Genomic DNA, 13,198 nt, shown 5'->3' on the forward strand with positions numbered 1-13,198 from the left:
CTGACTCGTCTACTCTCTACTAGTTCTGTTGTTTTACATTAGGGGAATCCAACGGTGCTGCGTTTGTGTGCTATAAGGAGCGTTGGTGGCAAATCTGATGGCCGATGGTAAAGAACATCTAGCCGCTCGACACCACCCTTACCTGCAGACCTATAAATTACATCTCTGGGTAGGATGGTCATCTGAAACAGGGTTAGTTGACAGCTATGGTGAAAGAGGAGCGATTACGATGGAGGAAACCAAGTTAAGATTTAACCTTAGCCTGCAGCTTTGATATGTGCTGAGAGAAGGGCAGATCCTCAAAAAGTTCTACAGCTGCACCAGCGAGAGCATCCTGACCGGTTGCATCACCGCCTGGTACGGCAACTGCTCGTCCTTTGACCGCAAGGTGCGACAGAGAGTAGTGCGAGTACATCACTGGGGCCAAGCTTCCTGCCATCCAGGCCCTATATAATTGGCGGTGTCAGAGGAAAGCCCATAAAATTGTCAAGAGACTCCAGCCACCCCAGTCATAGACTGTTTTCTCTGCTACCGCATGGCAAGCAGTACCGGATTGCCAAGACTAGAACCGAAAGGCAGGTAGCGTCCCACCTGGCCAACATCCGGTGAAATTGCAGAGTGCAAAATTCAAATAGAATTATAAATATTTAACTTTCATAAAATCACAAGCCGCTGTGTCAGATTTCAAAAAGGCTTTATGGCGAAAGCACCCCATGCGATTATCTGAGGACAGCTCCCGCCTACAAAACCATGAAAAACATATTTCAACCAGGCAGGTGCGACACCAAAGTTAGAAATAGCGATAACAAAGGTCCCAGTTACATCACAAATGGTCCTTTTGTTCGATAATGTCCTTCTTTATATCCATAAAAACTCAGTTTAGCTGGCGCGCTTCAGTCACTAATCCACCCAGTTTCCCTCCATCAAAATGCATACAAAATGAATCCCAAACGTTACTAATAAACTTTTCCAAACAAGTCAAACAACGTTTATAATCAAACCTCAGGTACCCTAAAACATAAATAAATGATACAATTTAAGACGGAGAATAGTTATTGTCTTTACCGGAGAAAAATACCAAAGAACGCGCTCTCTTCCATGCGCTTGGAAACACTACAGCCAAAATGGGAGCCACCTAGAAAAACTACAATTTCTGGGTAATCTTTCCAAAAACCAGCCTGAAACTCTATCTAAAGACTGTTGACATCTAGTGGAAGCCCTAGAAACTGCAATCTGGGAGGACTTTGCCTTATAATAAAAGTGACAGCCATTGAAAATAATTGTAGGCTGAATTTTATTTTGGGGGGGATGGTTTGTCCTCGGGGTTTCGCCTGCCATATCGGTTCCGTTATACTCACAGACATTATTTTAACCGTTTTAGAAACTTTAGAGTGTTTTCTATCCAAATCTACCGATTATATGCATATCCTAGCTTCTGGGCCTGAGTAACAGGCAGTTTACTTTGGGCACGCTTTTCATCCGGACGTGAAAATACTGCCCCCTACCCAAGAGAGGTTAACAGCTTCTACCCCCAAGCCATTAGACTGCTGAACAGCTTCTACCCCCAAGCCATTAGACTGCTGAACAGCTTCCACCCCCAAGCCATTAGACTGCTGAACAGCTTCCACCCCCAAGCCATTAGACTGCCTGAACAGCTTCCACCCCCAAGCCATTAGACTGCTGAACAGCTTCTACCCCCAAGCCATTAGACTGCTGAACAGCTTCCACCCCCAAGCCATTAGACTGCTGAACAGCTTCCACCCCCAAGCCATTAGACTGCTGAACAGCTTCTACCCCCAAGCCATTAGACTGCTGAACAGCTTCCACCCCCAAGCCATTAGACTGCTGAACAGCTTCCACCCCCAAGCCATTAGACTGCTGAACAGCTTCTACCCCCAAGCCATCAGACTGCTGAACAGCTTCTACCCCCAAGCCATCAGACTGCTGAACAGCTTCTACCCCAAGCCATCAGACTGCTGAACAGCTTCTACCCCCAAGCCATCAGACTGCTGAACAGCTTCTACCCCCAAGCCTTTAGACTGCTGACCAGCTTCTACCCCCAAGCCATTAGACTGCTGAACAATTAATCAAATGGCCACCAGACTATTACATTGATCCCCCAATTTGTTCTGTACACTGCTGCTACTTGCTGTTTATTATCTATGCAGACACTTCATCCCTACCTACATTTACAAATTAACTCTAACCTGTACTACAAAAAATTAGTTTATTAATAAATATTTTCTTAACTCTTCTTGAACTGCACTGTTGGTTAAGGGCTTGTAAGTAAGCATTTCACGGTAAAGTCTACACTTGTTGTATTCAGCATTTCACGGTAAAGTCTACAATTGATGTATTCGGCGCATGTGACAAATAAAGTTTGATTTGATTTGGTAGCATCTAGCATACCATGTATGAGGTGACTACCTCAAGCTCTAAACCCTCAGAGGTAGTAATCACACCTGTGGGGAGAGGGGCATTCTTCTTACTAAACCACATTACCTTTGTTTTGGAGGTGTTCAGAACAAGGTTAACGGCAGAGAAAGCTTGTTGGACACTACTTCCTGCTTTAGTTTTTGCTTGTAAAGCAGGAATCAGTCAGATAAGAGTTATGGTCAGATTTGCCAAATGGAGGGAGGGAGAGCTTTGTACGTATCCGTGTGTGTAGTAAAGGTGGTCTAGAGGTATTTTTCCTCTGGTTGCACATTTAACATGCTGGTAGAAATGAGGTAAAACGGATTTAAGTTTCCCTGCATTAAAGTCCCCGACCACTAGGAGCGCCACCTCTAGATGAGCATTTTCTTGTTTGCTTATGGCCTTATACAGCTGGTTGAGTGCCGTCTTACTGCCAGCATCGGTTTGTGGTGGTAAATAGACAGCTAGAAAAATATTGATTAAGTCTTTCTTGGTAAATAGTGTGGTCCACATCTTATCATGAGATACTCTACCTCAGGCGAGCAAAACCTCAAGACTTCCTTAATATTAGATTTCATGCACTATCTGTTATTGTGCCGTGTTGTAGTAGTTTTCCGTTGTTTGTAGCTAGTGTAGTAATACCCACAAGGATGGGGTTATGACTCATTTGTGGCCTAAAAACGACAAGCAAGCATTGAAGTCGGAGCGGTTTGTCAGGTTGAAGCCAGCGGATTGGAGACTGGGAACCATGCACATGTCTACTGTATGCAGTGCTCATTTCACCCTAGAGGACTTAGATGACTGAGTATAACTGAATGTGAAGACCTGCAACCTATATTTCCTACTGACATACCTGTACACAGAGTGTCCGCAGTGATGGAGATAAACCAGTTAAATTCAATGTGGATTTACCTCACTATGGTTATTGGATTAGCTAGCTGACTGTCCCTCTGAAGGTTTCTCTTTGGCTCTTCTTTGGTAGCTAACTCAGCCTTCAATCAGTAAGTCTCCGCTCTCTTAACTAACCCGTCTGTGGTTGTTCTCTGGCTTACTATTTAGCTATGTTGAACGTTGTGGTTGGCTAACTATACTCGTAAACTGGCTAGGCTAGCTGGCATGTTAAACTAACTAACTTTAGATGGCTGCCTTGCTGGCTAAGATAACTGCATATACTGGTACCATTATTTGATAACTGGTTAGATGGCATTCGGTATTTCCAAAATGTTGGTGTACTTCACTGTAGCTGCAAGCTAGGTGTTGATAGCAACTGGCTGACTCATGCAGTGTTACCGTAACGTTAGCAGGCTACTAGGGCTAACAATAGTAGGCTAGTTGACTAGCTGATTTGTAACAATTCATTTATAAAGTATTTGCTTGTAAATTGGCTGAAAATTAGATTGAAACAGTGTTGTTTCAGTGCAAAATATTTGGTTTAATTTGAAATTAGAGTTTACATTATATGTAATAGGCTGGCTTGACGGGTCCTTCATATTACGTCACACACCACAAATGTAGTGACGCCTCAACACTGCGATGCAGTGCCTTAGACCCCTCCACTACTCAGGAGGCCATAAATCAGGTATTTCTGTTTTAATAGGCCTCTGTTTTCTTTCTATGTATTGAGTCAGTACGGAACCTTTTAGTTATATTCTTATTGTTTTACATTTAAGTAGTTCTTTCCTTGAGCTCTTCTTGTCTATTAATGTTCTGTATTATGTCAAGCTTCATGCTTTGTGTGGACCCCAGGAAGAGTAGGTACTGCAACAGCTAATGGGGATCCTAATAAACAACAAGACAAAAGACACAGCTAACGTGGTCTGCTCTGCTGGTGGGTTGAGGAATGGAGCCATCAAACACAAAAAATGACCTAACACTAAAACAGAACTAGCATCATTTTCACAATTTCACAGTATTATTCCAACTTCAGTGTGGAAAAATATATATATATAAAACACAGAAAAATCACATTTTTGAATGCACTGGGCCTTTAAGAGCCATGACTAGTTTTAGTAAACAGACTGATCATAAAACTGTTTGTAATATAAAAGCAATGTTCTTCTTTAGCTGAGACCCATGAAACAAGCAGGGAGGAAACATACGATACTGGAATGATGGTGGGGTCAGGGGTCAGTGGGCAGGGTTATAATAAGGAGGAAACATACGATAGTGGAATGATGGTGGGGTCAGGGGTTAGTGGGCAGGGTTATAATAAGGAGGAAACATACGATAGTGGAATGATGGTGGGGTCAGGGGTTAGTGGGCAGGGTTATAATAAGGAGGAAACATACGATAGTGGAACGATGGTGGGGTCAGGGGTCAGGGGTTAGTGGGCAGGGTTATAATAAGGAGGAAACATACGATAGTGGAATGATGGTGGGGTCAGGGGTTAGTGGGCAGGGTTATAATAAGGAGGAAACATACGATAGTGGAATGATGGTGGGGTCAGGGGTCAGTGGGCAGGGTTATAATAAGGAGGAAACATACAATAGTGGAATGATGGTGAGGTCAGGGGTTAGTGGGCAGGGTTATAATAAGGAGGAAACATACGATAGTGGAATGATGGTGGGGTCAGGGGTCAGGGGTTAGTGGGCAGGGTTATAATAAGGAGGAAACATACGATAGTGGAATGATGGTGGGGTCAGGGGTTAGTGGGCAGGGTTATAATAAGGAGGAAACATACGATAGTGGAATGATGGTGGGGTCAGGGGTCAGGGGTTAGTGGGCAGGGTTATAATAAGGAGGAAACATACGATAGTGGAATGATGGTGGGGTCAGGGGTTAGTGGGCAGGGTTATAATAAGGAGGAAACATACGATAGTGGAATGATGGTGGGGTCAGGGGTTAGTGGGCAGGGTTATAATAAGGAGGAAACATACGATAGTGGAATGATGGTGGGGTCAGGGGTTAGTGGGCAGGGTTATAATAAGGAGGAAACATACGATAGTGGAATGATGGTGGGGTCAGGGGTTAGTGGGCAGGGTTATAATAAGGAGGAAACATACGATAGTGGAATGATGGTGAGGTCAGGGGTCAGGGGTTAGTGGGCAGGGTTATAATAAGGAGGAAACATACGATAGTGGAATGATGGTGAGGTCAGGGGTTAGTGGGCAGGGTTATAATAAGGAGGAAACATACGATAGTGGAATGATGGTGGGGTCAGGGGTTAGTGGGCAGGGTTATAATAAGGAGGAAACATACGATGGTGGAATGATGGTGGGGTCAGGGGTTAGTGGGCAGGGTTATAATAAGGAGGAAACATACGATGGTGGAATGATGGTGAGGTCAGGGGTTAGTGGGCAGGGTTATAATAAGGAGGAAACATACGATAGTGGAACGATGATGAGGTAGGGCCCGTTGAGTCTCTTGTGTTCCATGAGGTATGTAATGAGGGCGATGGTCTGGATGGTCTTGCCCAGCCCCATCTCATCAGCCAGGATACCATTCAGATTATTGTTGTACAGAGACACCATCCACTCCAGACCCTGCACCTAAAACATAGAGAGAAGAAGAGGTTAACAGAGACACCCTCCACTCCAGACCCTGCACCTGTAACCCAGAGAGAAGAAGAGGTTAACAGAGACACCCTCCACTCCAGACCCTGCACCTGTAACCTGTAAGAGAAGAAGAAGGTTAACAGAGACACCCTCCACTCCAGACCCTGCACCTGTAACCCAGAGAGAAGAAGAGGTTAACAGAGACACCCTCCACTCCAGACCCTGCACCTGTAACCCAGAGAGAAGAAGAGGTTAACAGAGACACCCTCCACTCCAGACCCTGCACCTGTAACCCAGAGAGAAGAAGAGGTTAACAGAGACACCCTCCACTCCAGACCCTGCACCTGTAACCCAGAGAGAAGAAGAGGTTAACAGAGACACCCTCCACTCCAGACCCTGCACCTAAAACCCAGAGAGAAGAAGAGGTTAACAGAGACACCCTCCACTCCAGACCCTGCACCTGTAACCCAGAGAGAAGAAGAGGTTAACAGAGACACCCTCCACTCCAGACCCTCCACCTGAAACTCAGAGAGGAAAGTCATTTGAGACACACACAAACACAAACAAAATTCCACTGCAGTCCATTGACCTCAGGAGGAACAGAGAAATATGTGTTGTTTGTTGTGGGTCAGGTTCTCCGTCTTGCTCAGTACTATACAGGACGGATCAGGGTGCTCCTACTCTGGCAGTAGTAAGCAGAGGCACAGACACAGTCAAAAATGTCCAACCCAACACAGGGCACAAACGGACAGGAACACTACAGGCACAACCTGACTAACAGAAAACAAGCCCGCACAAAAACAGGCTTAAATAAAATAAGAGACAGGTGCAACCAATAAGACCAAACAAACAGAAAAGGGTATCGGTGGCGGCTAGTAGACCGACGACGACGAGCGCCACCCGAACAGGCAGGGGAGCCACCTTCGGTGGGAGTCATGACAATAGCCTGTCTTTTTACTGTTGTTCTATTTCTTTACTTACCTATTGTTCATGTGCTTTTGTTTGTTGAAAAGCACATTTTTTGCCATTAAAATAACATCAAATTGATCAGAAATACAGTGTAGACATTGTTAATGTTGTAAATGACTATTGTAGCTGGAAACTGCTGATTTTTTATGGAATATCTACGTAGGCCCATTATCAGCACAGTGTAGTGTTTGAGCTAGGTTTACCTGGTAGTGTTTGAGCTAGTTTACCTGGTAGTGTTTGAGCTAGGTTTACCTGGTAGTGTTTGAGCTAGGTTTACCTGGTAGTGTTTGAGCTAGGTTTACCTGGTAGTGTTTGAGGTTTACCTAGTGTTTGAGCTAGGTTTACCTGGTAGTGTTTGAGCTAGGTTTACCTGGTAGTGTTTGAGCTAGGTTTACCTGGTAGTGTTTGAGCTAGGTTTACCTGGTAGTGTTTGAGCTAGGTTTACCTGGTAGTGTTTGAGCTAGGTTTACCTGGTAGTGTTTGAGCTAGGTTTACCTGGTAGTGTTTGAGCTAGGTTTACCTGGTAGTGTTTGAGCTAGGTTTACCTGGTAGTGTTTGAGCTAGGTTTACCTGGTAGTGTTTGAGCTAGGTTTACCCTAGGTTTACCTGGTAGTGTTTGAGCTAGGTTTACCTGGTAGTGTTTGAGCTAGGTTTACCTGGTAGTGTTTGAGCTAGGTTTACCTGGTAGTGTTTGAGCTAGGTTTACCTGGTTTACCTGGTAGTGTTTGAGCTAGGTTTACCTGGTAGTGTTTGAGCTAGTTTACCTGAGGTAGTGTTTGAGCTAGGTTTACCTGGTAGTGTTTGAGCTAGGTTTACCTGGTAGTGTTTGACCTGGTTTGAGCTAGGTTCTACCTGGTGTGTTTGAGCTAGGTTTACCTGGTAGTGTTTGAGCTAGGTTTACCTGGTAGTGTTTGAGCTAGGTTTACCTGGTAGTGTTTGAGCTAGGTTTACCTGGTAGTGTTTGAGCTAGGTTTACCTGGCAGTGTTTGAGCTAGGTTTACCTGGTAGTGTTTGAGCTAGGTTTACCTGGTAGTGTTTGAGCTAGGTTTACCTGGTAGTGTTTGAGCTAGGTTTACCTGGTAGTGTTTGAGCTAGGTTTTACCTGGTAGTGTTTGAGCTAGGTTTACCTGGTAGTGTTTGAGCTAGACCTGGTAGTGTTTGAGCTAGGTTTACCTGGTAGTGTTTGAGCTAGGTTTACCTGGTAGTGTTTCAGTGTTTAGTTTTACCTGGTAGTGTTTGAGCTAGGTTTACCTGGTAGTGTTTGAGCTAGGTTTACCTGGTAGTGTTTGAGCTAGGTTTACCTGGTAGTGTTTGAGCTAGGTTTACCTGGTAGTGTTTGAGTGTTTACCTGGTAGTGTTTGAGCTAGGTTTACCTGGTAGTGTTTGAGCTAGGTTTACCTGGTAGTGTTTGAGCTAGGTTTACCTGGTAGTGTTTGAGCTAGGTTTACCTGGTAGTGTTTGAGCTAGGTTTACCTGGTAGTGTTTGAGTTTACCTAGTGTTTGGTTAGGTTTACCTGGTAGTGTTTGAGCTAGGTTTACCTTAGTGAGCCTGGTAGTATTTCAGGTTTACCTGGTAGTGTTTGAGCTAGTTTACCTGGTAGTGTTTTTACCTGGTAGTGTTTGAGCTAGGTTTACCTAGTGTTTGAGTTAGGTTTACCTGGTAGTGTTTGAGCTAGGTTTACCTGGTAGTGTTTGAGCTAGTTCTACCTGGTAGTGTTTGAGCTAGTTCTACCTGGTAGTGTTTGAGCTAGGTTTACCTGGTAGTGTTTGAGCTAGGTTTACCTGGTAGTGTTTGAGCTAGGTTTACCTGGTAGTGTTTGAGCTAGTTTACCTGGTAGTGTTTGAGCTAGGTTTACCTGGTAGTGTTTGAGCCAGGAGTGTTTTACCTGGTAGTGTTTGAGCTAGGTTTACCTGGTAGTGTTTGAGCTAGTTCTACCTAGTAATGTTTGAGCTAGGTTTACCTGGTAGTGTTTGAGCTAGGTTTACCTGGTAGTGTTTGAGCTAGGTTTACCTGGTAGTGTTTGAGCCTGGTAGTATTTCAGCTAGTTTTACCTGGTAGTGTTTGAGCTAGGTTTACCTGGTAGTGTTTGAGCTAGGTTTACCTGGTAGTGTTTGAGCTAGGTTTACCTGGTAGTGTTTGAGCTAGGTTTACCTGGTAGTGTTTGAGCTAGTTCTACCTGGTAGTGTTTGAGCTAGTTCTACCTGGTAGTGTTTGAGCTAGGTTTACCTGGTAGTGTTTGAGCTAGGTTTACCTGGTAGTGTTTGAGCTAGGTTTACCTGGTAGTGTTTGAGCTAGGTTTACCTGGTAGTGTTTGAGCTAGGTTTACCTGGTAGTGTTTGAGCTAGGTTTACCTGGTAGTGTTTGAGCTAGGTTTACCTGGTAGTGTTTGAGCTAGGTTTACCTGGTAGTGTTTGAGCTAGTTCTACCTGGTAGTGTTTGAGCTAGGTTTACCTGGTAGTGTTTGAGCTAGGTTTACCTGGTAGTGTTTGAGCCTGGTAGTATTTCAGCTAGTTTTACCTGGTAGTGTTTGAGCTAGGTTTACCTGGTAGTGTTTGAGCTAGGTTTACCTGGTAGTGTTTGAGCTAGGTTTACCTGGTAGTGTTTGAGCTAGGTTTACCTGGTAGTGTTTGAGCTAGTTTTACCTGGTAGTGTTTGAGCTAGTTACCTACCTAGGTTTGAGCTGTTTGAGCTAGGTTTACCTGGTAGTGTTTGAGCTAGGTTTACCTGGTAGTGTTTGAGCTAGGTTTACCTGGTAGTGTTTGAGCTAGGTTTACCTGGTAGTGTTTGAGCTAGGTTTACCTGGTAGTGTTTGAGCTAGTTCTACCTGGTAGTGTTTGAGCTAGGTTTACCTGGTAGTGTTTGAGCATGCCGTTGATGAGCAGCGAAGACTGTTTGTCGACCCTCTCAATGATGGCGTGAGCCACACCGTAGTAGGACTGCTGGAAGATGGTCAGTTCAGTCTCTGGCACCGTGTACTCATCATCAACATCCTGCTTTGCAGACCTAAGATGTATAAAACATATGTTAATGACCTATTTTTAACGCCGAAAGAGCTGAAATTCACTTTCTTTCAGCTGAAAGACAATGCCTATAGCTTACCCATGAGGTTGCGCAATGCTTTAAGTCTAAGTATGTACACTACCGTGTTTGGGGTCACTTAGAAATGTCCTTGTTTTTGAAAGAAAAGCACCTTTTTTTGTCCATTAAAATAACATCAAAGTGATCAGAAATACAGTGTAGACATTGTTAATGTTGTAAATGACTATTGTAGCAGCAAACTGCTGATTTTCATGGAATATCTACATAGGTGTACAGAGGCCCGTTATCAGCAACCATCACTCCTGTGTTCCAATGGCACGTTGTGTTAGCTAATCCAAGTTGATCATTTTAAAAGGCTAATTGATCATTAGAAAACACTTTTGCAATTATGTTAGCACAGCTGAAAACTGTTGTTCTGATTAAAGAAGCAATAAAACTGGCCTTCTTTAGACTAGTTGAGTATCTGGAGCATCAGCATTTGTGGGTTCGATTTCAGGCTCAACATGGGCAGAAACAAAGAACTTTCTTCTGAAATTCGTCAGTCTATTCTTGTTCTGATAAATGAAGGCTATTCCATGCAATAAATTGCCAAGAAACTGAAGATCTCGTACAACGCTGTGTACTACTCCCTTCACAGAACAGCACAAACTGGCCCTAACCAGAATAGAAAGAGGAGTAGGAGGCCCCGGTGCACAACTGAGCACAAGTACATTCGTGTCTAGTTTGAGAAACAGACGCTTCACAAGTCCTCAACTGGCAGCTTCATTAAATAGTACCCACAAAACACCAGGGAGACCTACTCGATGATGTGCATGGGCTAGGGGTCAGAGGTTAGGGTATGAAAGGGAGACCTACTTCGATGATGTGCATGGGCTAGGGATTAGGGGTCAGAGGTTAGGGTATGAAAGGGAGACCTACTCGATGATGTGCATGGGCTAGGGATTAGGGGTCAGAGGTTAGGGTATGAAAGGGAGACCTACTCGATGATGTGCATGGGCTAGGGATTAGGGGTCAGAGGTTAGGGTATGAAAGGGAGACCTACTCGATGATGTGCATGGGTTAGGGGTCAGAGGTTAGGGTATGAAAGGGAGACCTACTCGATGATGTGCATGGGTTAGGGGTCAGAGGTTAGGGTATGAAAGGGAGACCTACTCGATGATGTGCATGGTTACTTTCTCTGGGAAGTCGCCACTGTTGGGATCGATGACCTTCTTCTCCTCAGACTGAGAGTCTGGCCGGCTGGACACTCCTGGGACCTCCTCTTCATCCTGAAACACACAGAAAGGGTTTTACGAAAGTATTTTCCCCTTTCAAATGTTCACTACTTTTGCATAGTTTTGATACTGAATGTTATCAGCTCTTCAACCAAAACCTAATATTAGATAAAGGGAACCTGAGTGAACAAATTAACACAACAATTACATACTTATTTAATTTATTTCATAAATAAAGTTACTGTGGAATGCTGTGTTTAGTTTTTACCCGACATAATGGGATCCATCTCGTCCAAAACGTTGACTCAAATTTGCTCTTGGTAGAATGTTCTATGGACAGATGAGTCAAAAGTATAACTTTTTGGACGAGATGGGTCCCATTATGCCTGGCCTAAAACCAAACACTCCACAGGAAGAACCTCATATCAAAGGTCAAGTGTGATGGTGGTAGTGTGATGGTTTGGGGTCAGCATGGTGGTGGTAGTGTGATGGTTTGGGGTCCAGCATGGTGGTGGTGGTGGTGGTGTGATGGTTTGGGGTCAGCATGGTGGTGGTAGTGTGATGGTTTGGGGTCAGCATGGTGGTGGTGGTAGTGTGATGGTTTGGGGTCCAGCATGGTGGTGGTAGTGTGATGGTTTGGGGTCAGCATGGTGGTGGTAGTGTGATGGTTTGGGGTCAGCATGGTGGTGGTAGTGGGATGGTTTGGGGTCCAGCATGGTGGTGGTAGTGTGATGGTTTGGGGTCCAGCATGGTGGTGGTAGTGTGGTGGTTTGGGGTCAGCATGGTGGTGGTAGTGTGATGGTTTGGGGTCAGCATGGTGGTGGTAGTGTGATGGTTTGGGGTCAGCATGGTGGTGGTGGTAGTGTGATGGTTTGGGGTCCAGCATGGTGGTGGTAGTGTGATGGTTTGGGGTCAGCATGGTGGTGGTGGTAGTGTGATGGTTTGGGGTCCAGCATGGTGGTGGTAGTGTGATGGTTTGGGGTCAGCATGGTGGTGGTAGTGTGATGGTTTGGGGTCAGCATGGTGGTGGTAGTGGGATGGTTTGGGGTCCAGCATGGTGGTGGTAGTGTGGTGGTTTGGGGTCAGCATGGTGGTGGTGGTAGTGTGATGGTTTGGGGTCCAGCATGGTGGTGGTAGTGTGATGGTTTGGGGTCCAGCATGGTGGTGGTAGTGTGGTGGTTTGGGGTCAGCATGGTGGTGGTAGTGTGATGGTTTGGGGTCAGCATGGTGGTGGTAGTGTGATGGTTTGGGGTCAGCATGGTGGTGGTGGTAGTGTGATGGTTTGGGGTCCAGCATGGTGGTGGTGGTGGTGGTGTGATGGTTTGGGGTCAGCATGGTGGTGGTAGTGTGATGGTTTGGGGTCAGCATGGTGGTGGTGGTAGTGTGATGGTTTGGGGTCCAGCATGGTGGTGGTAGTGTGATGGTTTGGGGTCAGCATGGTGGTGGTAGTGTGATGGTTTGGGGTCAGCATGGTGGTGGTAGTGGGATGGTTTGGGGTCCAGCATGGTGGTGGTGGTAGTGTGATGGTTTGGGGTCCAGCATGGTGGTGGTAGTGTGGTGGTTTGGGGTCAGCATGGTGGTGGTAGTGTGATGGTTTGGGGTCAGCATGGTGGTGGTAGTGTGATGGTTTGGGGTCAGCATGGTGGTGGTGGTAGTGTGATGGTTTGGGGTCCAGCATGGTGGTGGTAGTGTGATGGTTTGGGGTCAGCATGGTGGTGGTGGTAGTGTGATGGTTTGGGGTCCAGCATGGTGGTGGTAGTGTGATGGTTTGGGGTCAGCATGGTGGTGGTAGTGTGATGGTTTGGGGTCAGCATGGTGGTGGTAGTGGGATGGTTTGGGGTCCAGCATGGTGGTGGTAGTGTGGTGGTTTGGGGTCAGCATGGTGGTGGTGGTAGTGTGATGGTTTGGGGTCCAGCATGGTGGTGGTAGTGTGATGGTTTGGGGTCCAGCATGGTGGTGGTAGTGTGGTGGTTTGGGGTCAGCATGGTGGTGGTAGTGTGATGGTTTGGGGTCAGCATGGTGGTGGTAGTGTGATGGTTTGGGGTCAGCATGGTGGTGGTGGTAGT

The 13,198-nt window shown here is 45.6% G+C and overlaps 1 protein-coding gene across 7 annotated transcripts in view; it reads right to left on the bottom strand.

Annotated features, from left to right (window-relative positions):
• Positions 1–13,198, bottom strand: part of smarca2 (SWI/SNF related, matrix associated, actin dependent regulator of chromatin, subfamily a, member 2) — a 182,105-nt gene that overhangs the window by 89,458 nt on the left and 79,449 nt on the right. For all 7 annotated transcript variants that reach the window (XM_065026942.1, XM_065026946.1, XM_065026945.1 and 4 more), the window contains 3 exons: positions 11,071–11,186; positions 9,729–9,882; positions 5,740–5,903 (listed from right to left, as the gene is read on the bottom strand). In XM_065026942.1, coding sequence (XP_064883014.1) covers positions 5,740–5,903; positions 9,729–9,882; positions 11,071–11,186 — 434 coding nt within the window. The remainder of the gene's footprint in view (positions 1–5,739; positions 5,904–9,728; positions 9,883–11,070; positions 11,187–13,198) is intronic.

This window comes from Oncorhynchus nerka, linkage group LG13 (genome assembly GCF_034236695.1).
Source record: "Oncorhynchus nerka isolate Pitt River linkage group LG13, Oner_Uvic_2.0, whole genome shotgun sequence".
Taxonomy (NCBI): domain Eukaryota; kingdom Metazoa; phylum Chordata; class Actinopteri; order Salmoniformes; family Salmonidae; genus Oncorhynchus; species Oncorhynchus nerka.